This window comes from Oryzias latipes, chromosome 12, assembly GCF_002234675.1.
Source record: "Oryzias latipes chromosome 12, ASM223467v1".
Classification (NCBI taxonomy): Eukaryota; Metazoa; Chordata; class Actinopteri; order Beloniformes; family Adrianichthyidae; genus Oryzias; species Oryzias latipes.
In genome coordinates, this window is record NC_019870.2 from 10738223 (window position 1) to 10762178 (window position 23956).

General features: G+C 38.9%; 2 protein-coding genes across 3 annotated transcripts in view; both read right to left on the reverse strand.

The window, feature by feature from the left end:
• Window positions 1-720, reverse strand: part of LOC101171096 (nucleus accumbens-associated protein 2) — a 34732-nt gene extending 34012 nt beyond the window's left edge. Inside the window, exon 1 of the mRNA XM_011481726.3 lies at window positions 178-720. The gene's annotated coding sequence lies outside the window, so the exon portion shown is untranslated. The remainder of the gene's footprint in view (window positions 1-177) is intronic.
• Window positions 721-1925: 1205 nt separating this feature from the next.
• On the reverse strand, window positions 1926-5175 carry tmem250 (transmembrane protein 250). 2 transcript variants are annotated; one of them, XM_011481728.3, is made up of 2 exons: window positions 4881-5175; window positions 1926-4780 (listed from the first exon to the last, which is right to left on the reverse strand). In XM_011481728.3, the coding sequence occupies exon 2, from the start codon at window positions 4645-4647 to the stop codon at window positions 4228-4230; it is 420 nt and encodes a 139-aa protein (XP_011480030.1). In that variant the 5' UTR covers window positions 4648-4780; window positions 4881-5175; the 3' UTR covers window positions 1926-4227. The 2 variants fall into 2 exon arrangements, with proteins under 2 accessions (XP_011480030.1, XP_004074789.1); XM_004074741.4 differs by having other exon boundaries at window positions 4931-5174.
• Window positions 5176-23956: the final 18781 nt, after the last annotated feature.

Sequence of the window (23956 nt, forward strand, 5' to 3'; positions counted from 1 at the left end):
TTCTTACCTTAAAGTTTAAGACTCAAAAACGAAGTTGGGAATATTGTAAGAAATCTGATGGGAAACGGTGAATGTGGCCCATAAATAGAGGGGCGATGGAGTAATGCATGGCAATACCTATGCGTCATACAAACCAGGCGCAGTAAATATGAAGCCAGAGGAGGAGGAGATACTTACCCGCTATGTCGCTGTTCCATAGAATGCGGCGATCAGCTGGCGAAGAAGAGGCAGGCGGACGTTTCGGATGATCTATAAACTTTCTGGGCTGTCTTTCGCTCTCTTTTTTTGTTTCTTTTGAAAGCAGGCCACGGTTCTCCCCCCTCCCCACCTTCCTGGTCCGCTGGCTCGCTCTATCACTTCAGTCCTGTCTTGGCCGCTCGTCCCCCCATCTCGCTATCCCACTCTCTCTTGTTTCTGTGCTCGCTCCTGTCCCTGTGCAGGAAGTAAAACGCGGCTCACGCGAACAGCACACGGATTGCGAGCTTTCTGACATCATGCACCATTCCGCGGCGGGTTCGCCTTTAAAGACGCAGACGGGCCGGGAGCTGTCAGGCTGCTGCCGCCGCTGCAGCACCGCTTTTTACGCACCAACGAAGCACCAAGAGTGGACTGTAATCGTAGCGTGCGCCTCACGGACACATGAACTCGCTGCACTCTGCGCCCAGCTTAAAGGTGTACATGCTCCTCAATAAAAAAATTAAAAAAATCCTGCTCTGCGTGGGTGCGACTCTGCCGGACGCCTTATTGTTCGGACCTAGTCAGACATAATGACCTTTATTTAGAACTACTGTATAAGTAGGACGACTAGGGGGGAGGAGGGGTGGGAGTACTTGAGATCCCGAACATTTTACATGTGAGGGTGTCTCACATGTCCTCTTGTGATGACAGCTCAGCGCATGTGTGTTACAAGCGCCAACTACTGGTGCTCTGACTAAAACTTATTTTATATTTGTTCTTTGTAACAAAGTAGTCCCTTTTTTATTTGATTAGTGTTGGTTAGTGAATTACTTTAGGTTGAATGTAAATCAATGTAAAGTAAAACTCAAAAAGTAGGTCACTCAAAATGACTCAAAGAAAAGTAAAATATCTATCTGTCTGCCTGCCTACCTGTCTGTCTGTCTGTCTATCAAATGAGTTTTTTTGGTGTTTGGGTGTTGGGTTTACATTGTGGGTCAATGAGGTTTGTGGGCACAATATCGCAAGATAACAGTCCCTATAGTGATAGTGAAAGCATACCAGTCATTTTAAAGATCCACTCCAATGAAAATGGTATTTTTGGTGTTTTAACATGACATTTACAAATACAATTAAGATTAAAATTGTATTTTGTGACTATTTCTTTATTAAAATCGTTGTGAATCAGGGACAAATGAAAAAATGTCATTGGAAAAAAGCTTGTAGTTGTTGTGTACAAACTATAATTGGCCACTACAAGCTTCCCGATCCACTCCATTCTGATGGATTCACTTGTAAACAAATAGTTCCATGAATGTCTTCTGGCATTTAGATTTAGAAATTGTTTATTTTAAGCAATCAAAGCAGAAATAATACAAAAAACAACACAAACAACAGAAATGTTATATCAATGCAAGGCTATATTAAACATAGGATAATTAGTCATGGGCATCTGGCTCAAACTGTATCACTGGATAGCTCCAATGTTCCTTGCCATTTTGTTGCATCGTTAATGTTTGGGATGGGTTGTAAGCTAGTGGGAGAGAGTGTAAACAAAAGAATGATGGGAAATTAGCTTACTCTCAAACTCACGGTCTCGCCCACAACTTAGAGATAAGTTTCTAAGGAACTCCTGCCGCTCTCCAGAAACTATGTCCAAAAAAAACCCGACACAGGTTTCTTTATTTTGCCTAAAAACGGCATAATCATATTTAAAAGACCACTGGAGACGCTTTTATAATAGCTCAAAAGATGATTAAAGTAGATATTTAATGATTGTATGGGACATTAGAATAAAATGCAGTTTAGGTGACTACATCACATCCAGCAAGATGGACATTGGTTTTTAAAAAAAAAAAAACTTTATAACTTGAATACATTTTTGGCTAATTTACATTTAAAAAAAAAAAAATACAAAAAATACATTAGTTTCCCAAACATTGTGGAGATACCCCATGAAGGGGTAAAAGAGTTTTGAAATAACCGCTTCAACTCCAGGTAACATTCATTTAGGGGCTACTTAGGTTTGGGTCATTTTTGTAAATTCCTTGAGACCTGTTATAGATCAAGCTGTAGGTTCCTAAGGAGGCTAAGGCCCAAGAGCTATCTGGTAAACCTGTTCTTATTTTTATTTAAATCTGTCATAGTAATGGTGTTTACAGGATCGAGGGGCAGCAACCACGCAGTTAACATATAATCAACTCATTTACATGGAACCAACATGAGTCAACAACAGTAGAGTCACGAGGAGACATGAGGCAGCTGTACAATGGAGATAGGAACTTGTTAGGGTAAATGGAAGTAGTTGGCTTCCAAGAGCGGGTTTGCAAGCTTAACCTTGTTTTTTTTTTTTTATTAGCAGGTTTGAAATATTTAAAAAATTTAAAAAAAAGTATTTTTTATTGACAAAGTGAATTCCATGTATTGTTCTTATTTCATTTGTTTTTACCTGAAATATCTTTATTTGATGGGGTAAAACGAAGGGATCTCTCTTTTTGACACATTCGTTAGTTGTGATCACACAAACAGCAGAAATGTTGCCAACATATAGTTTAAACGAAGAAAAATAATAAACTGAAAGTCAATATTATGCTTTTAAACTGCTGCATTTCTCTGTTTAAGAGTGCACGAGTGCAAATTTGAGGTATTATGATTTACGATAATAGCAAGGTTAATAGTTCAAGAACTGAGAAGCGACTGCTGGTTAATAAAACAGCTAAGTCATTCACACAAGGCACTTTGCTTCAGCTCTGGAAACAAAAAAGGAGAAATGAAAATGGACAGTCACTCACTCGTCCACTGTACTTTCGGGGCTACTTTGGCATCATAAAAACAATCTTCAGTTCTCTTTTTGGCCCCAGTGGGCAGTCAGATCAGCCCTGGCTCAGAAATATCAGGCATATGGTCTGTTTATCCTCAGAACAAAAGTGTATTGTTGCCGCGATTATCCATTTCCAGTCTGAGGCCATATACAGGCCACAAGCATGTCTCAAGCAGCCCACCAGCTACAGTGTCAAAAGTTCATGTCTAAACCTGGCACTTTTGTTTGCAACCTCATTTGCTTATTGTTCTTTGGACGATAAACATGAAAATGTCTTGCATGCAGGAGCAGATCCGTGTTAAGATCCACATTTCAGATCCTCATCCTGTAGCTCGGTGAAGTTCCTTGAAGCTCCAATCATGCCAAGTGAAAATGCGACTATATAAGGTGATTGGGACACAGCCACATCCATTGTTATGCTTGGCACAAAGAGCGGGGTCTTGTTATGACCCACGTTTGCGTGCTGGAGGAAGCTAAACAGAGAAGTCTGTCAGAGCAACATCTCTGGAACCATGTGAAGAGCGACTGACGAAACACTTGACCCAAAGCTGCTGCAGATGAACTATTACACACTCTTATGACACTGCTCGAGGCATGCCATCACGGCTGTTGGATCACACAGTAAAACACCCAGTTATGCGTTTTAAACTGTTTATGGGTCGAAAATGTATCAAACAGCATTACAAAAAATGTCAGTGTGACACTCGGGGCTCCACAGACTCCACCTTTCGCCATGCTCCTCCCACTAAAGAACATCTAAACATCACCTCATAATTCATTTTCATGTGTGACATGAATGCATACTTGTATAACATTGTACCGACACCCCCAACTTGACAGTTTTCTCTGCTTTGAGTGCAAATTAAGTAGTTGTTGGCACAAAAACTAACATCACATCTGTCATGATGAACATCGGTCACATTTCCACAACAATGACAGTTCGGCTGACTGTAAACCAGACTACACCTAAAATGTGTGGAAACCAAGGGTGCAGAACAAAAAAATAAAATAATATATATATATAGCTGTAGGTCCTTTCTTTATTTAAGACTTGCCACGTTCTGATTGATTCCTTTGATATTTCTAAAACAGTATTTTACTCAGCAAATCATAAAATGAAACAGAAGGGTGTTTATGTCCCTTCAAAATAAAAGATTTTATATAAAACTACTTTTTTGGATAGGAAAAATAGTCCCACGTGCTATGCTACAGGTGTGCATTGTTTTACTCAGCTACATGTCCACAAACACCATGAAGCACCAGCCGAGCCCCCCCACCAGAAACATGGTGATCTGCATGCTGTAGATGATGAGGTCGTTAAAAACCCCAAAGTCCAGGCGTTGGTGTCCCAGCAGCAGCAGAATGACCGACAGTTTGTACTGCAGGCGCAGGAAGACGCGGACGCTGACGTATTGCACGAAGAAGAGGGCGGAGAGCGACACCCAGAGCAGAGAGGTCAGCAGGCTGCAGCCGAAGTACAGGAGGAAGCGCAGGAAGCTGTACATGCAGCGCGAGCGCAGGTACAGGTCAAAGTTGTTGTACTTGGTTCGCACTAGCTTGGACGTGTGCGTCGACCCGCAAGCAGAGTGCATGCAGGTGGTGTGGGGCCCATGGAAGCTGCGCACACGTCGTGGGATGGGGATCACAGGCATGGAGGGGCCACTGAAGCCCTGCACGGCGCGCGGGTGCTGGGGTCCGCTGGAAAGGAGGCTCCTCCTGGGGACGCGTTCAGCTTCATCTAGTTTTCTGGGTTAACGATCATGATCCGAACATGAACTCCAGCTTCTGTTCAAAGACACGAATAAAAGCGCAATCAGCTGTTTTGACGGATGCAGGCCCAGGAAAAATGCATATTAGTCTTAGAGTAATAAAAACGGACACGTACTATTGGTATAAAGAGCAACACGTATTTAGTTAAACGACAGAAGCTCTTACATGTAACAACACGACGTCTTTCACGAATTGGGCTGTTAAACTTTAACACACATGCGGGACTTGAATGCTGCACCAACAATAGAATGAAGTATTCACAAAAAACGTTAAATATATGTTGTAAAACGATGCTGTTAGCCTGGATTGATATGCCGTAAACCGCTGAACGTGTTGTCGCAAAACAAACCGGTCAAATGCAGTGACGTCACTGGGACTGGAATTAAAGGGGAAGCGTTGCTAATTGGGTTTGATGTTTTTTTTCTTTCATTCCGAAACAGAAAAGGAAATAAAAAAAACACGAGCTAAAACAATCCAACAAACAAAAGACTACCTCTTTGTGCTTTCGTTTTATGTCTCAACAATTATTTTGTATCTTTCTTCATTTTATTTTGTTCACAAAGTAACCAACTAAGTGAAGAATGTAAATGCCTTGTAACAAAAACAAAGAAATAACACAACTTTCATGACAAAAAAATGATAATAAAAACATCAGGAAAGAAATTGTGCATTTTGTTTCAAAATTGGAATTAAATCACCCAGTTGCAACAGAATATGGAAGCGATTGTGTAGCATAAATAAAAAGAAAAGTCAAAACCAGAAATGTTTTTTCATTTTCAAAATGAAGCTGCATTTTTTGACTCAAAGTTAAAATGAAAAAGCAATCCACCAAAATGCTTTTTCATTTCCTTCCTCAACACTGCTTATTCTGTCACTTAATTTAAATGATAATGAAAATGGTATTTGACATTTCATTTTCAAAAAGTTCTCTGGTAAATGTGTAGCATAATTCATTTAGAAATGTCTAATTTGACAATTAAAATTGATTAACAGAAATGCTTATTCATTTTCAAAATGAAACTGCATCAAATGACTCAAAATGAAAAAGCAATATTTCAAAATGCTTTTTCATTTTAGACTTAAAACCGCTTATTGTGTGTTATAATTAAAACGAAAATGCAAAGACGGGATTGCATTTGCATTTTCACATCCACCCTGCGAACATTGTCTCAATATTCATTTAGAAAAAGCAATCCAGCGAGGAGGCGGGGCGATGACATCACTGCTATCTCCGTGTGTCCGGCCGCTGAAGTTGGCTTGCGATTCACAGCTTCTGATTCGCGAGGGCACTAAAGGAACATTCCACTGCATTTTTCGCATTAAGATCCAGGTTTGAGCATTCCAGTTCCAGCGGTTTGTGAACAGGACCCGGTTTTAGGCGATCTTAAGGCGAGAAATGTAGCGGAATGTTTCTTTAGTGCCCTCGCGAATCAGAAGCTGTGAATCGCAAGCCAACTTCAGCGTCGTCTGACCGCAGGGATTTAAAAACATATGATCGAGCAGGCCCTTAAATATAATCATAACTGTAATAAAAGCACATTATGAAGATAGTGTCCTGCAGCTTCGCACTGAGTGAGTGTTTTTGCTCCACCCAGCAAACATTTACCACGGTGAGATCTGCTATCTGTTGATGGGGCTCCAGCTGTCATCAAATGAAACAGCAAATCAAGCGAAGCTGCAAATAAATTTGTAAATATGTGGGAATTACATCAGTCTTTATTTTTGTTCTGGACACCACTGGAAACACAAATTCATATGATGGTTTCTCAGATCGTAGCAGCATTTCTCGCTTTCAGCGATCATGATCGGGAGCTCCGCGCTCCGCTATGCGAAGGCAGCTGGCGGTCCGAAGAACAAAAGCTTGTCCGCGGTGCGTCCGGAGGAGGACTGCAGAAGGTGGACATGCTGCTACTTAGTCCTGAGAAGCTGTGTACAATCATCAGAAGTTCACAACCAACTCAAATCCGTTTTCTGTTAGCGGCAGAGAAAACGGATTTGAGTTGGTTGTGAACTTCTGATGATTGTACACAGCTTCTCAGGACTAAGTAGCAGCATGTCCACCTTCTGTCTCTTAGCAGGCGGACACACAGAGAAAGCTGTGACGTCATCGCCCCGCCTCCCCTCTGGAAGTGCTCACTGTTAATGAATTTTGCTACAGATTTTGCCTCTTTGAATTTCGTTTTAATTATGACACACAATAAGCGGTTTTAAGTATAAAATGAAAAAGCATTTTGAAATATTGCTTTTTCATTTGAATTTTGAGTCATTTGATGCAGTTACATTTTGAAAATTAAAAAGCATTTCTGTTAATCCATTTTAATTGTCAAATTAGACATTTCTAAATGAATTTTGCTACACATTTACCAGAGAACATTTTGAAAATGAAATGTCAAATACCATTTTCATTATCATTTTAATTAAGTGACAGAAAAAGATGTGTTGAAGTAGAAAAGGAAAAAGCATTTTTGTAGCTACACTAAAATATTAAGACAAAGAGTTGTATTATGAGTAATAAGTTAAAAAAAGGCTTTTTTTGAAACTATGTCAGTTTGAAAAACAGTTTCGAAGAATTTAAATTAGAAAAATCTTTTATACTCTATTAATCTTCACAGTCAAACTAAAAAAGTTGAATGTATTTCTTTTTTAAACATGAAGTGTTGTAACATGATAAAAGCATCTGAATGAGTTTTAAAGGACTCTGTGATACTGTGTGATAGGATCACAGTTTTTTTAATGTTTTGGTTCTCATCTGAAATTTTTGAAATTTATTTTTAAATCTGACATGTGGATGTACCAGTGAACTATACCTTTTCCATAAGATGACACAGTTTGATACAAGTGAAAAATGTTTATTGTGTTTTATAGATTTGTTAATGTTTCTTACATTCAAAGTAAATGTTGATTATTTCCACTAATTAAAAAAAAAAAAAATAGAACAATACATAAAGCTTGTAAATGCAGAGTGTTATATCCCCAGCAGATCTATTTTCCAGCTTTTATAACTGAAAGAAGTGTGTAATTTAGATCACATTTCACAATATGTTTTGTATTTAAATGATCTATTATCTGACGGGTGTTCTGTCCCTGCACATTGTGTGTCCCTGTATGTAAAGTATGTCAAAGCAGCTTAGCCTGGAGCTTCATCAATAGCAGCAAGCTGCCTACACGCTGTTGCTTCTGCATTAATGACTGAACATTGGCACAGATATTCCAGTGTGAAAGGGCTGAACAAGAAAGAAAAAACTCTTGTCTGCTATTTACACACTTCATTTTGTAAAAAAACAAAACAAAAAAAAGAATTTTACATTTTTTTATTCCAAAAGCTGCTCCTCTGGATGTTTGTGTAGCAAATACTGTGCTAGGAAACTATCAATAAGGTCGATTACACAATCATTTGACTTTTACAGCGCATTTCTACAGCAGTGCTGTAAAGAAAGCAATATCCAGATGTGATCCCAACAGCATGTCACAAGATGTGTGCATGCCTAGCTTGCAGGAAGAGAGAAATGCATGACTATCAGCACAAGGAATTTCATGACTGATGCAAAAAAAAAATAAAACGTATAAAAATAAAACAAATAGTTATAAGTAGGGATGGATTTCCCGTTTGCCATGTATGACTAGTTATCCACATTTAAGAATCAAAGTTGGAAGAGCTTTAGCTCACCCTACCTGTTGCTTTTTTTACCCAACAGTATGTGAAATTCTACATTGCAGAGGAAAAACAAAGCAGCTGAGAAAATAAGATAATTTAATAATTGTTTGAGCACCAATAAACTGATGCCTGTGATTATGGCTGCTCTCTTACAAAAAGACATTCATGTGTCTGCATTCATGCGTCTACAAAAGCTTGCACATTGAGCTGGATATCCTCTTTGCATATCATGCAATCTTCACCGGGCCAGTTTATGAACTGAACAAAAGGCTTACATCTCATCAGTGAGGCAGATGACAGCAGGTCAGCATAAGTCTTCGTAAATTGAGCCGTTTGGAGAAAAAAAGGAGTTCTTTGCAGCTGTTAAAACTGTTTTGGCTCATTTAAGGGAGACCTTAATGGGGGGTTACAGTACATAAAATGGAGATAAAAAAAACCTTCAATAATTTAATTTGACAAACACAAAGCTGTCTTTGAGGCTGAACACATTAATGAACACGTGTACATGCATTAATGCTTGAGTTTATAGTGGCCATTTTATATGTTTTCACCATATGAGCTCTCGCAAACCCAGATCTCTTCTGTTCTTAGTTCATCCTGAAGTGAGAACCCAAACTTACGGTAAGGCCCCTTTAAAAGTGACTGCGGTCCTCGCCTGTGGAAACAACCTGCCACAGAACCTCCGGGCTGCACAGACTGTCCTTGTTTTAGATTTACTGGTTTGATTTGATTTATATTTCAAGCATTGATTATACACAATACAACAATGTTACACAGATATATCGAACTCAGGCTGCACGGTGGCGCGCAGTGGTTAGCGTGCTTGCCTCACAGCACGAAGTATAGAAGATTAATGAATATCAAACTCATTACATAAATACTGAAATACATTGATTAAGAAAACAAAATGAAAACAAGGACAAATTAACGTAAATGAAAGAAGAAAAAAAATGGTGTCTCATCATCATAGAAATCTTTGCTCACAGTAAGCACTTGGATCACATTAAAATCCTTAAAGACAGTAATTATAAACTAAAAACAAGGTTTTTAAAAGAAGGTTCAAGACCTTCATTTTTATTCTAGCTTTTAGAAATATATTTATTTTCTATTTAAATTATTGAATGTATTCATACTTTGTTTTTATGTTTTTCTTTAACAAAATGATGGTGGCTGCACGGTGGTGCAGTGGTTAGCGCTCTTGCCTCACAGCAAGAAGGGGGGACCTTTCTGTGTGGACTTTGCATGTTCTCCGTGCGTTTCGTGGGTTCTCTCCGGGATCTCCGGCTTCCTCCCACCATCCAAAAACATGCTTCATAGGTTAATTTGGCAACTCTAAATTGTCCATAGGTGTGAATGTGAGAGTGAATGGATGTGTGATTGTGGACATTCTACCCGCGACAGACTGGCGACCTGTCCAGGGTGTCCCCCTGCCTTCGCCCATAAGGGGCTGGGATATGAATGAATGAAAATGATGGTTTTCATTAGACCACTTATGCTTACCTTTAGTGATTGTACATGTCCATGCTGCTTTAAGGTTGTTTTTTTTTAAGCTTTGCTTTTACTATTTTATTCTTTTACATTTTGTTTTCAACTCCAGTGTTTTCTTCAGAGGGGATCCTCCACACCAGTGACTGAGCTTTCTCAGTGAATGGGGTCACAACAGTGCTCTCCTGGGCCTGGCTTTTGATTTAATCAGGGGATCCTGTGGTGATCTGTGATCATGAGTGGGATCATTGCTGGTGTTGACAATTCCCCCAAAAACTATTTTCTCACTTCAGTATCAAGTCATATTTCTATGTCAAATCTTTAGATCATCATATGTTTCACTACAATTGTCTTTTCATTGAAATATATTTTTATTCTGGATAAGCACCTTGTGTTGTAATGATATGAAAAGGGCTTTATGAATAAAGTTTAAGATGATTTTTATATTGGAGCAAACGCTGATTTGGCTTTTATGGGATATTTTATACTTTGTCTGTATTTAAAGAAAGAAAACAATGCAAAATAAAGATTGCAACTGCGTTTTTAGAAAATCTGTTAAAATGATAATGATGAGATATCCAGAAGACACATGCTAAAGATGTCTGCTGAGTTACAGTTTGTAGCTTTGCCATCTCAGAATCTGGCATCACTGCCTTAAACCATTCCAAGGTGCAGCATTCATGAATCATACAGAAATGGTGCATCTTACTTAGATATTTTCCAATAAAGGCTGGCCTTTAAAGATGAGCATGTGTGAAAGCTATATGACTCAATACAAAATTTGGTTTAATTAGAAGAACTGCTTTTATACCTTATTTTATACCTTATTACCTTATTTCTACCTTATTTCAATAACATTTTCTCATGTAATTTTACAGATTATTCCTAATCATTGGAATTTCAGTTCCAGAAGTTTGAAAAAGGCTTTAAAAAAAATTATGAGTCTGGTATCCATGTCACTGGTGACAGTTACTCCAGAAACACTCAGATGTTCGTACATTTTTTTCTTCTGAAGATCATAGTTTCCAGGTCATAAAATGTAAAACCTTAGCACAAATCAAGGTTTAGAATGACTTTTGAAACTTAACTGCTTAATTAAGCAAACATTTTCCCCTACAAAATATGTGCAAGCACAACACAAAAGCTATGAAACATCACAAGAATGATGACAATATTTCTAAGAATGATCTGCAAACAGCAGTTAAGACATAAATATTTTCATTTTCTGTCATTTAATGCAAACTTGATCAAACATTCTTTAAAAAAAACAATACAATTAAACTCAGTTCTGGAGATAAACAGCAGGCAAAAAAAATGTATTCCTTTCACCAGTAGAGGGAGCTGTCGGTCTATGATTTGCTTGTTCACTGCATTTTAATCCTATAAAAAGCAGCTCATCCAAGGGCAAAGCAGCAAGCTATTTGTCTCTCTTCTAAAGCAGGCTCCTTTGAGCAAAACTTCTCTAAAGGATGCCAAGTTAAAATGCCCTCTCCCTTATTACATCTGGTTAATAACTGCTGCCCAGCTGAGGAAGCTCCTCTGTCTTTTACCGTTACTAAGAAAAACGATGTCAATAAAGCATAAGCGGGTGATTTAGCCATCCGGGCGTCCTTGTAAAGGATGTATACTGGTTCTAATCATGCATTATGGCTATATTATTGGATCATATTTTTCCCTTCCCAAACATGAAGACCTTTAAAGTGTTGCCTCATCTTGCTGAGGGTGGAGATTGGTAAGAGAAAATACAACCATCCTAGTTTTCTTTCCCTATTTTTTCCAGGGTTTGGGAAGCAAAGAAACCTGAATGTTATTTTAAAAGTTGCCTCTTCATTTACCAGCAGACCAAAAGGAAACACTTTTAGTTTTGTGGAGATGCTATCAGTCGCTGAAGTTCTCCAAACTCCCTTTTTAAAAAAAACTTCAACAGAGTGTGAGATTAAAGAGGAAACGTCAAAATCCTCTTTGATGCCTTCAGATGCAGTGGGGTTAAATCAATTAATTCATTAACTAAGTAGAGGTCACTGCCAATAGTTGAGAAAAGACAAATTAAATCAATTATTCAGGCTAATAAGATGAGATAGACTTTAATTAGTGAAAGTTTAATCAAAGCTGTGTGATAAAATATCTTCTACACTAGATCCACAAGGATTGTCAAGGTTTTTTTTTTTTTCACTATATCCTCTGAAAATATATGTACCGGTATGTAAACCATTTTATGTGCCGGTATGCTAATTCCATTTTAGTAATAGGATTTTCTGTCCACTTTTATTGGTTTGTAAAGAATGTCTTGGTTGCCAGCTAGCCTCCTGGTCTCATCGTTACTTTCTATTAAGGAATCAATTAACACTAAAGAAATTTGGAGTTAAAAAAACTAAAATAAATAAAGTGGAATGGGACAAATACTGAATAAGTTCCAGGACGCTAAGGTGCGCCAAGCTTTGAGAAGGAAATTAAGCAGACCTTCAGACTAATTAAAATAAAATACGGTAGGCAGTTAGATGAAAAAGTGACTTCCAAGTTTCTTAACCATAAAAAGATAATTTTAGAGAGTGATCCTGGGCGGTTCACTTTCATTCCTCTTTTCCTCTTGCGCTTCATCATATCTTGTGCCTGTGTGTCTCTTGAGAGCACACATCTGTGTGCGTTCCTAATCTCTTCAAGCCATCTGCTGTCTTCACAAACCTGCTTTTGTAGATCCCAAGTATTTATTGGTTAGATGATACTTTGAACTTTTCCAACTTGGTTTTGCAGTTTGATTTATTAAACTCAGTCTTAAAAAATGGGCTGACTTCTAAAGGATTTTTTTGGTACATGTTGAAGACATGTTGATATTTGGAAAAAGTCACGCTAAAAGAGAGAAACTTTAAATTTTCTGTTTAGAATTTGATTTGGTGTTTCCTTTTCCATCCCTGATCGGGTTTGACAAGTGTTAATCCTTGGCATAAGGAGACAAGGCTGGATTATAGAAACATCTGTATGGGTGAACGGAAGGGTTGTGAACCTTTGAACAGAGGAGTGTCGGGGTGATTTATCATCAAAAACAGAAGTGAGGAGAAGACTGTATTGCAACATAAAGTCTCCTTCCCATGTGTTTTTTCTTAGTTCTTAAATGCACAAGTGACCCTAGCTAACACTTTATTTAAGTGGGTCAAAAACGCCCTGTTTAAGTGCTTTTTGTATTCATTTTGTAATTTCGCATCAAATAATCATCCCTGTTGCTTTTTTGTGTTACTGAATATATTGTCTGCATCCCTCTAGCATATCTTTTTAAGAACCAAATCATTGTACCATACCGGTTTATACAACAATATTTAATAGCACCCAATAATTTTTGCTGTATAGAAATATATCTATATATATATATATATAGATATATTTCAACTTTGTATTGGATCTTGCAGTTCAAAATGCAGTTGTGTGGTCTACACAACATGCATTCCTTTAGTGACAATTAGTGAAAAACATTTTTCTTAGTTTTTCAAGAAAACAACTGAACTATTTTAAACTTACAAAAACTAGAGGTAGTAACACGACACACACACAAAATTGAAATGGCACCCGACCCCCAAAATTGCAACAACTTTGCTGGAAAACTACCTTATCAGGATGTTTTTAAGAGGCTGTTAGGGCAAAAAAAAAAGGAATCTAACTTTTGTATCAGAAAGCCAAAGAGCATAAATAAAATGTGAGAGTATGGCACTCAAAGAAACCTACCTTCTATTTACAGTTTGCTGTCAGTTTTATCTTAAGGATAAAAACTATTTGTGTCAAAGATATTTGTTCACGGCTCAAAGTCACTTTGCTCATAACAAACCGCCCATGGAGCCAAAGCCTTGCTTTTGAGTTTTACATGCTTTGCATATATATCTGGCTCTAGCCAGTAGGGATGCATAGAGTATTAATATGCAGGGATGATTTAGAGGGCAGGGGAGACTGAGGGGATTAGGCTTGCTTCAGTCCTCACTGGGGGGAGCTTGAGGAAGGAGGACGTTTACATCAACAAGCCCTGATTTATGTTGGTGAACAGATGGCAGAGAAATTGCTCTGTTTGGAAAAGATCTGCAATTTATTTTTGTTGATATTTGAGGAAAAGACAGCAAGGGGGAATTTGACTGAGGCAAGAGGGGCTCCACCAACGCTTTTTTTTTAATGGTAAAAATTAAACAGAAAAAATCCTTCAATCTTACTAAAACAAGGAAAGGAGTGCAGTCTACGTTAGTTCAGATTTTATAAACAACTTTTTAGGATTTAACAATTTTTTTTTTAAATAAAATATTACAAAACTGTATCAGTTGGGGCAAAAATGGTCTCTGTAGTTAAACATGAATGATAAATAATGTATTCTAAATCAGCTCTTTAGCATTTAAATTAAGCAAACAAATATTAGTTTGTAGACATCAGATTTAAAAAAAAACTCATTCCAAGCAGACTTTGATGCAAATCAGGAAGTGCTAAATGTACCAATGTTCCACCAGAGACTACTAAAGGGAGTTTGCAGAAGATAAACATTTCCCAATGAAAAACATTTTAAAATGATTGATTTTACACCAAAAATAAACATATTTGGAATCTGTATTAATGGAACTTCTTTTGGAAGAAAAAAAAAACTACTTCATTTTCCATATTGACAACCATTTTTATTATTAATATTAATAATCTGTTTTGATTTTATTAAAGCTTTTTGTATGAATATGGTTTTGGATTGGCAAATAGGTGGACTCAACAGAACTTTAAACCACTTTTTGCCTTGCCTGATCAAGGTTTCAACCAATTTCTTTTTTGTGCTGTCCAGCACAAAAAAAAAGCCTTCAACTCAAGAGCTCCAAAGATAGTAGGCAATTACTATATCTTGCTGCTAGTAAAGAGTAACACAGAAAAATGTTAAGACGCCTCTCCCTACTTGTCCAGTGTGAGCTAAACCCGCGTCTAAGAATGGATGTTGTGTACATGGAATTACTGTTACAGTGGTGGGTTATGAAGCTTTGGATTCACAAGTGGTAAACTTGTATAAACCCCTTTTGTATTTGAGAATGAACTTTATTTTTTAAAATTTGTTTTGCATAAGCTTCTTCATGGATCGGATGGAAAAGAGAAAAGAGAAGGTGAGTGGGATGTTAGAGATGGGGGATAAGGGTATAAAAAGGGAGATAAAGGGGTCAAAAAGTTGAAGGATGGTTAAAGAATAGAAAGGGGTAGAATTACAAAGAGAGGGAACAAGTTGCTCAAGGTTTATCAAAATAACTGTCAAATCTAAATGTTTAACACCATCTTGAATTTTGTTATGGTGGGCAAAGACAAATTCTAGTTTATGTGCCCCACTTCACACTTCATTTTGCAATATCCAATTAGTAATTTTTGTCCTATCTTTTTATGGTTTGAACTCGTTGACCAGTGCTATTATAAAGTCTACATGACATGTGATTCGCCTTTAATATGTAGGTATATGTATTAAGCATGAAATATGTATGTTGTTTATATGTGGTAATAACAACATTGACTGTTAGCAAACTGCTACTTAGTGGTACTGACCAGTTATTGCATTGAAAAATTAACCATTTTGGTACTTACTCAGTCATGCAATTACTACACCTTCTTGTTAATAATGGAAAATGTCACAGTTAGCATTAATTTAAAGACTAACCGATATTGATTAAAACGTCTTGATCTTAACATTGTAGTTTTGGATATTTGTGCTACAAATTCATGATTTTATAGAAATACCAATGCTAGCCATGACTTCCTTTTGCAAAACTAAATAACTTAACACATCTCCCAAGTATGAAAGCTCTCTAAAACAGGGGTGCTCAAAGTTTTTGTAGCGGAGGGCCAAATTACGAACGCGACATTAGTCTTGCGGCCAATTTTCGTGAAAAAAAATGGATTAACAGAAAAAGTTGTTTTTAATAACTTTAATGACCAAGTGTCATTTGTACAGATAACCAGGCCCTCCAGATGTTTTTCCAGTTGCGGTTGGAGGTTGCTGCCCAGATCTTCTAATAGTCTAGTAATTCAGACCAAAATCATTTGACAGACTTATTTCTTCAAACCTTCTCTGGACAAACAATGTCAGCCACTTTCAACATACATTATTTGACAAACTCCTCGTCACTTAAGGGCTTGCTACACCGGGCCATTTCCAAAGCCACAACGTAGCTAGCTTCTGTCACAGCTTCACCGGATTTAGCCATTTTTGTAAACATCTGTTGTGCAGCATAGCCTCATTGTAGTTGCTGGAGCTTATTGTTACGCTCCTCTCCTCGTCATAATTTTTATGATTTTTAAAATAGTGACGATTTATATTGAATTCTTTTAGCATTGCATTTACCTTCTTGCAAATCAGGCACATGACTTTATCCAGCCGAAGAGGTACGACAAAGTATTTGTCCCTTTAGCTTGAAAGCACCTTTTCTCCTTGCCACAACAACATTTTTTCCCCAAAAGAACCTGCTCTGGCTCTCTCTCTCCGAATCCCGCTCTGATTCCATTTCTACTGCTGTCGTCACGCTCCTTCCTTTCACAGAGCCAGTGACAAAGAAAATGTTGTCTGCCCTCTTGTGGTGAAATGAATGCACTGTACCATTGATACCCGAGTGTATTTACCTTTTTTTTTCCTGCTGATGTTGCCAGAAACCATGAAACAATATTTTTCCAAGCAATGTACAGCTGGTTTAATAACGATCAATGAGGATTTGTTGAGGGCCACAAAAAATCTTCACCATTGGTCCCCGGGCCGCACTTTGAGCACCCCTGCTCTAAAAGACCAAATGTCCAAAAAAGTAAAGACCATGTACTCACATACAGCCTCTGTCCAACAAAGCTGCAACAGACTCTGCTTTCTTTGCAATGGTTTGTCACAGGCTCCACATTTGTTGAAACGACATGCGCCACCACTGGGAAGTTTTGCAGAACTCCATGACTCTTGGAGGAGATGTCATCTGTTTTATTTCTACTAGTTGCTTGCACTTTGACACATCACATCACATCTTCTACGGCACATTAAAAGACTTGATCTGGTCTGATCTGAGTGACTTTCTCAGCAGTCATTTTTAAATACAAGAGGGAGACGAGCCAGGTTGATCGAAACAAAAAAATATGAACAACATGAAGATTGCTTACAGTTGGCAATCGTGATATATTAGCTTAAAGTGGCACATGATTTACACACATTTATTTAAAGAGTTTGCACACCTATGTGGAAACTTGACCACAGCCTGATTTAAACAAATACCTATTAAAAATCAATGCCCCATCATTACATCAAATATCGTGAGAGAATAAAACAGTGACAGCTAACTGGTTCAAATCAATACCAACCCTCTTTTCCCATAAACAAAAATAAACTGACCCAGTCCAAGAATGTTATCGTATAATTGATTTATAGAGATTCAGCCTGTATGGATGCATTGTTTTACATTAAGCAGCTTGGATGGAATATGTCGATTCTGCATGTTTATGACTGAAATGAACACATAAACTCAATTGCATTGCTACTTGTCATAAAAAGGTGGAAAAAAACAACAATTCGTAACTCTTAAAGAAGACAGAAGACAGCTGGTAATTGTGCTATTCCATCATAAAGTAACCTAACTTGATGTCTGTGGATTTTAACAAGTAGGGAAAGAGAGAAAGGTCAATGCTAACAACACTCCTTAGGTCATAGATGCGCCAATACAAATAAATTAAAATGGGTTAGAAACCTCGGAAGTGAAGCAGTACCGGATGTGAGTCTATGTTTTGTGTGCATTTGCATGCTCAGGCCCACAAATAAGCAGTGCAAGTAAAAGGATCCTAGCGAAATAAAGCTCAAACTACTATCCGCCATTAGTCTGATTGGCCTGAGAGGTCAACATGGGTCAATTGATGGGTCAATCACGTTGTCGATTTGATGACCTAACCACACTGGCTCTGCAAACAGGGGGCTGAATGCTGGAAACACTTATTTTCCTTCCCCTCATCTGAGTTATTGTGCAAGCTAAGGCTACCATACATTAACATAGAAAATCTATCCGAACACTTATGCTGATTTACGTTTGGAGTGCACTGCACTGTCAAACCTCTTGACCAGCTCATGTGAACATTTTAATGTAGGAAGATTTACGCTGGAAATTATTCAACTGTGGTGAAACATGAAGCCTTGCTGAGTGGTGGGTTTTTGCTTGATTGTTCGGTGATACAGGTTTACTTTGTGAAGTTGCACGACAGGGAAATTTGTTTCCTAGTTTTAAGACAGTTTCCAAAAGATTCTTGATTTCATCATTCACAATGTAGCTGTCGAGGACCAAGGCAGCTGTGCATCTTTCCTTGAATGGACCCAAGTTTACTTCATTTTCAGACTATGCAGTCATTAGAACATCTGAAAAGCTAAACTTTTCTGTAAAGTTAATTTAGGTGAAACCTGTGAATGTACCTCTTTTTCCATAGTGTTTGCAAAGTTGCATCCAACCACTTGTTTGCATCCAACTATTTCTGATTCCAATTTCAACTCTAGTTCCACTTTCGATCCTGCTTTGCCTGCTCTGAGGTGTTGTTTAGGATCTGGCTGTGGCTTTACTTTTGAGAGTAAATCAGACTTTCCAATCGTTTTTAGAATTGCACTTAGGTCTCAGACCTTGAGCTGGTTTTTCTTACAAGTTAAAGGTGCCATCAGTGTGTGAACGTGTGTGTGAATGGGGCTGTGAAGCACTTCTTGAAGCTGTTAATTTATCTGTAATTCAGCGACCTTACTCGAGCGATGCCAAAGAAATGCCAAAGAAAAATTCAGTGTACTTGTTCAACTTGTTTTTTAACATATACAAATGGCAATAAAATCTTAACTCATCTTATCTTTATAAGTATAGGCTATTTACCATTTACAATGTTACAATGTCAAAAACACAAGTGAAGGGGAAAGTAATATCAGGACAAAGTGGACGTCACGTCAAACATTTTATTTAACCTCATTAATAAAAGAGAAGACTGATGTTTGCTGGGTGCACCTCGGCACAATCACATGTAAGCAAAAAAAATAGAGCAAATACTTTACTGCTTCCTGGTCAACCACACAAATCCAGACTCCGGCATCCAGACATGTTCGATCGTAGATCACTCAGTGAGCCCATAGGGCAAAAATGTACATGCAGGTTTTTCTACGGGCATGCTCTGGGCAACAGGTAGTGGCAAGCACTTAGACAACACCTAAGGGAAAGTAAGGAAGAAGTAGCATGGTGTATAGATTTTTCTCTTTTTAAAACCCCCTTGCTTGCAACCTGACTGTTAGAAATTTGGAAATTAGAAAATTTGATCTTAATTTGTGTGGGCATCCTACGGGCACTCATGCAGTGCAAATCCAGTGCGTGCAGCATATGTGTGGGGTCAGTGACGACTGAAGCGCTGCGTAAAGGCCACCGTACGTCAGCATCCCCAGTACATCATAAGTGCGCACAACTTACATTAGCCTTGCAAATACTTCACAATGCAATTAGCTACAACGCGACAATCGTACGCTCCCTTTTCATGACGACCCTTGAGGTTACTGTACAAGCCTCAAAAGGAACTGCAAGATAGCCCTGCAATTCCCTTAACATGCAGTCGATCCTCTTTATGACCCTCCATGGGCCTGGAAAAACCTACAAACCCACCGGATCCACACAGTCAACCACTGGCCAAGGCATTAGCACTATGAAGTCAAAATGTGTCCAGAAGCTTAAGTTTGCTTCAAACTAAGTTTCAATGACCAAACTTCAGACCTAAACCTGAACCATAGTCAGACATTGATGTTGCATTATAAAAACAAAACAAAAAAATACTGAGGAAGAGGTTGCACAGATGCTCATTATTGCTTACCAGATTTAAATGAGCAATTATGTAATCTAATATGTAAAGCAAAAAGGTAAGGTTTGTTTTTGCATATTCTTAATATTTTTTCTCAATTCTCAGAATGCACTTTCTTCCATTACCGCTGTTGCGTCTAAATGCCCTCTTGCTGTTCTGTCAATCATGACCATCAGCTGTTAAGACACCAGACCTACATGTGAACTAGACCAAAACCTGGCCTAGATCGCAAACACGAGATAAATGCATTGGTTTCCCAACCCGCCTCCTTAATCTGCAACAAAGCGTCGGGCAACCTGTGTATCATTATCAGTGCCTCATTAATGATTACGCAGGTACAAAAGCAGTCCAACTCAGACATTCTCCTGCACTGAGCTGCTCCAAAGAGGAACCTCAACTTTCTGTTTTTCCAGTGACGTATGCCTGAGGGTTAAAAGGTTAAAGGTCAGCATGTCATATGACCTGAATTCCACATTATAAATAGAACCACTGCAGAAAAGAATCAACAATATTAATAATAAAAACAATTGAACTATTTTTTATTATTTTTACTTTAACAGCTTATTAGACTTTGTATGCTTTTGTTTAAAAACAACAATGCAGGTTTCAGATTCAGAGTTTTTGAAAAATTAATAAATACATATGAATGAAGTAAAGAAAACTTAATAAAAAGTAAAAAAAAAAACTAAAAAAAAAACAGTCAGACCACCCAACAGTCAGACCAAGGAGCAAGGGGTGTCAAACTCCAGGCCTCCAGGGCCGTTGTCCTGCATGTTTTCCAACCAACCTGCCGTTGAAGCTCCTTTTTGGCTAATCACATCTAGTCTAGGGATTCAGCAGCAGATAAGGCCAGGATTTCTGGAAAACAGGAGGCCGGCCCTCCAGTCTTAGAGTCTGACACCCGAGCTTGACGCCTGAATTTATTTCCAGCTATGAAAAAAAACAAAAAGTTTTTCTTTCTTTTTGCTTTTAAGAACTGTAGATGCTGAACTAAGGTAACTTTGGAGCCAAAGTGGTTTAATAGGTTTAATAGGCATCAAGGAGTTAAATCCCCATCAATACATTACTAACTGAAAATGTGGTGGTTTAAACATGTCAAAAGTTTGCAGAATAATTGCAGGTCTAGTCACTTTTACAGAAGCTTTGACAAAAAGTGACCACAGAATCATATCTTTAAACTCTTCCTCCTTGCTGCCTGCTATGTTCTGTTCTACTGCTCCTCTGTCTTTCCCTTCAAATGTCAGCAGGGGGCTTTAAGCCTCTGATTGATTGCTGTTCTACCTCATATATCTTCACTTGCTGATAGGAGATTACCAGTATCAATTAGTGTTTATGGGAAACTGGCAAACCTACTTTACAGCCTGACTCTTAGAAAAAGAGTGGAATTTGCTCACATTTTACTCCACGGCACACTCCTCGCTCCATTTTACATATTCCATAAAAACAAAATCAATATCTGCTTTGACTGCTGATTGGAAAACGCACATTTAAACTACGATGGAAACAAAAATCAGGCTGAGGTGACCAGGTTTGGACAATAGCTGTGTTCAGGTGCAGATCAAATGACCACCTCCACCCTCGGTGACCCCAGCTTTGGAGGTTTGCGGTTACCTCAAACTCCTCTAATATTAAACGCAGGCTATCTATCTATCTTTGTCCGGTCTCTGCTTACGCAGGAACACTTGCAGGAAACACCCATGCACGGCAGCACCCAAGAATTTATGTCTGCATTTTTAGCTGAGGTGTTCATGTGTGTGTCAGGAGAGGACAAAAGCTGGACATGCAATTAAACAATTAGGAAAAGAACAACAAAAACTCCAGGGATGTTGAAAGAGAAGAGGAAAAGCACAAGAGTGAAACTGTTAAGTTGCATTTGCAATCTCTTTGATGTAATCTATGATTCCGTTTTCAAAATGCACATTACTTTTGACTTATTTTATGATTCTTTAATATATTTCTTCAGAACTAATTATTAGGATGCCATTAAAAAAGCACTTTCTCATACTATAAGAAACAAAGGCACAATTCTTAGCATTAAGCAATATTTTCCTGCTGAGAAACAGCTCAGCTCAAGGCAGCTTACCTTCCCCAGGTGGGGTTTTGTCTCAGTCAACTTGGTACAAAAAGCATTTAGTCTCCTCCTGAATAATCCAATGACAGCATCCGGCAGATGGGAAGCTGGGGTTCGAAACCTGAGAGTGACACCTGACACATAAACACACGGAGGGGACTTTGGGACTGGGTGACTCGAGGTAACTGGTGGTGGTTTCTGGCCGTGTCATCTGACCCACAGCTCTCTCTGCCCCCTTTACATGTGTCTTTGTGGATGCTTAATCCACAAAGACACATGTATCTTTGTCTTGATCATCTTTTGATTTATTTTCAAAGCGTTCCCAGTGGTTTTTAAATTATAATGATGCTGTTTTTAGGCTAAGGACATAGTTTCTGCAGAGTGGCAGTAAAAAAATCCCTTCTGAGTTGTGGGCGGGACTATGCCGCTGAGTAAGGCTGCCACATTTCCCATCATACCTTTATTTACATTCTCTCCTGCTAGCTTACAGCCCCTCACAACCACAACCTAACATGACCGGTGCAACAAAAGTGGTGAGCAATATTGGAGCTGTCCAGCTGTACAGATTAGAGCCAGATGCCAACTCAGATGAGGAAAACAAAGATGTACATGGATCTTAATTTAATTTTGTTAATTAAATTTTGTTTTGTTAATTTTCTTCACAAACGTTCTCCATTAGGAGATTTAGAAATTTAAAAACAACAAAAGCACAATTTCCATTAGAGTGGGTTTTCAAATTGGACAGAGGTTTTGCGGTAAACATTTGTTTTCATCTGGCTTTGAATTTCGTAGAAGCGCCAACTTAAAACTGAAAGTGTGTTGTAGAAAACCTGAAATTATAGAGTTGGATGCTTTCACACAGGTTTATGTCCCAGTTGTCAAGCAGCCACAATTACCACACTCTATATTTGCAGGCCACCTCCGCGAGTTTCCCTGAATGTGGTGCTCAGTAACTTATTGCCCCGTCCCTAACCCTTCTGCGTAGAAGAATCCATCATCTCAAAGTGTGCGATCCATACCAGTCCACCTTTGCCTGAGTTGGGTGTTGGGGGTGATGATGAGTGGGAATGGGGGCTGAGCAAGCATGCGCGTTTGTGTGTGGCGGCACAACTTATGAGCTGTCAGCACAAAGTGCCGAGCCTTGCCGGAAACTGACGTCCACCGAATGACTGACAGTAACGTTGGACCATTATGTTCTCAATATCTGTGTGCACATGTTTTCGTGATTGTTGTGCACTTTCAACTTCCCCTTCAGATTTTTTCAACCACGAAAGCTTTTTTCCTCCCCTCCTGCTGTATTCATGAGATGCACGGACTTGCCACTTGTCATTATGATGGCTTCATAACTGTCATGCGGGAGCGTGACTGCTGAATTTTAAACATGCTGCTTTTGCCCGTTGATGCGTCTCTCACCTCTTTCAAATATTTTCCCACATTTTAATCTGCTTCTTTATATTCTTGGATACTGGGTGCCAAATCCTGTTTGTTGTCTCCCTGCTCACATCCAACACCACTGTCAGGTTCAAAGTGTGCTTTTGAACCTCACTTTTGCTCCAACCCCTCCACTTTTCTCCTCCTCCTTCATTTCTCCTCCATACTCAGTTTTTCCTCACTTTTAGACATTCTTGCCTCTCCTCTGCACCTCTTGTCCCCCTTTCCCACCCACACCGACCCTCCTCTTTCCCATCAGCAACCGGGAGCTGATGAATGCATGGCCTCCTATTGATCGCGATGGGTGATGGATGATGGCTAGGAGATGACTGATGGGGTGCAGCCAAAGGTGCCAATACGGGGGCAGCCAGAGGGTGGGGTCTCCCCAACTGGTGCTAATGGGAGAAGACTAGGAGAGATGGCCAATGTGGCAGCGGCTCAACCCCGCCTTGTAAACCTCAGCCATGCAGGTGCTGTCTTTAAGCGCTGCTTTGTATTTTCCTTTTAAACACGGATCACCAGCAGGTCACGGTTTCCTGCATCCCGTAAACAAACGCTTGCATGCTTTGTGGAATGCTGTGAGGCTGTGGGGAGAGCCCAATATGTATGATTGTATGGGGTAAAAGGCAAGGTTTGTGCGTGTATGTGTGTGGGTGGTTGCTGGGTGGAGGAGGGAGGTGCAAGTGCCCAAGTAGTAGTTAGCACAAAAAGATGATGGATGATGGGGCAGGAGGGGAAG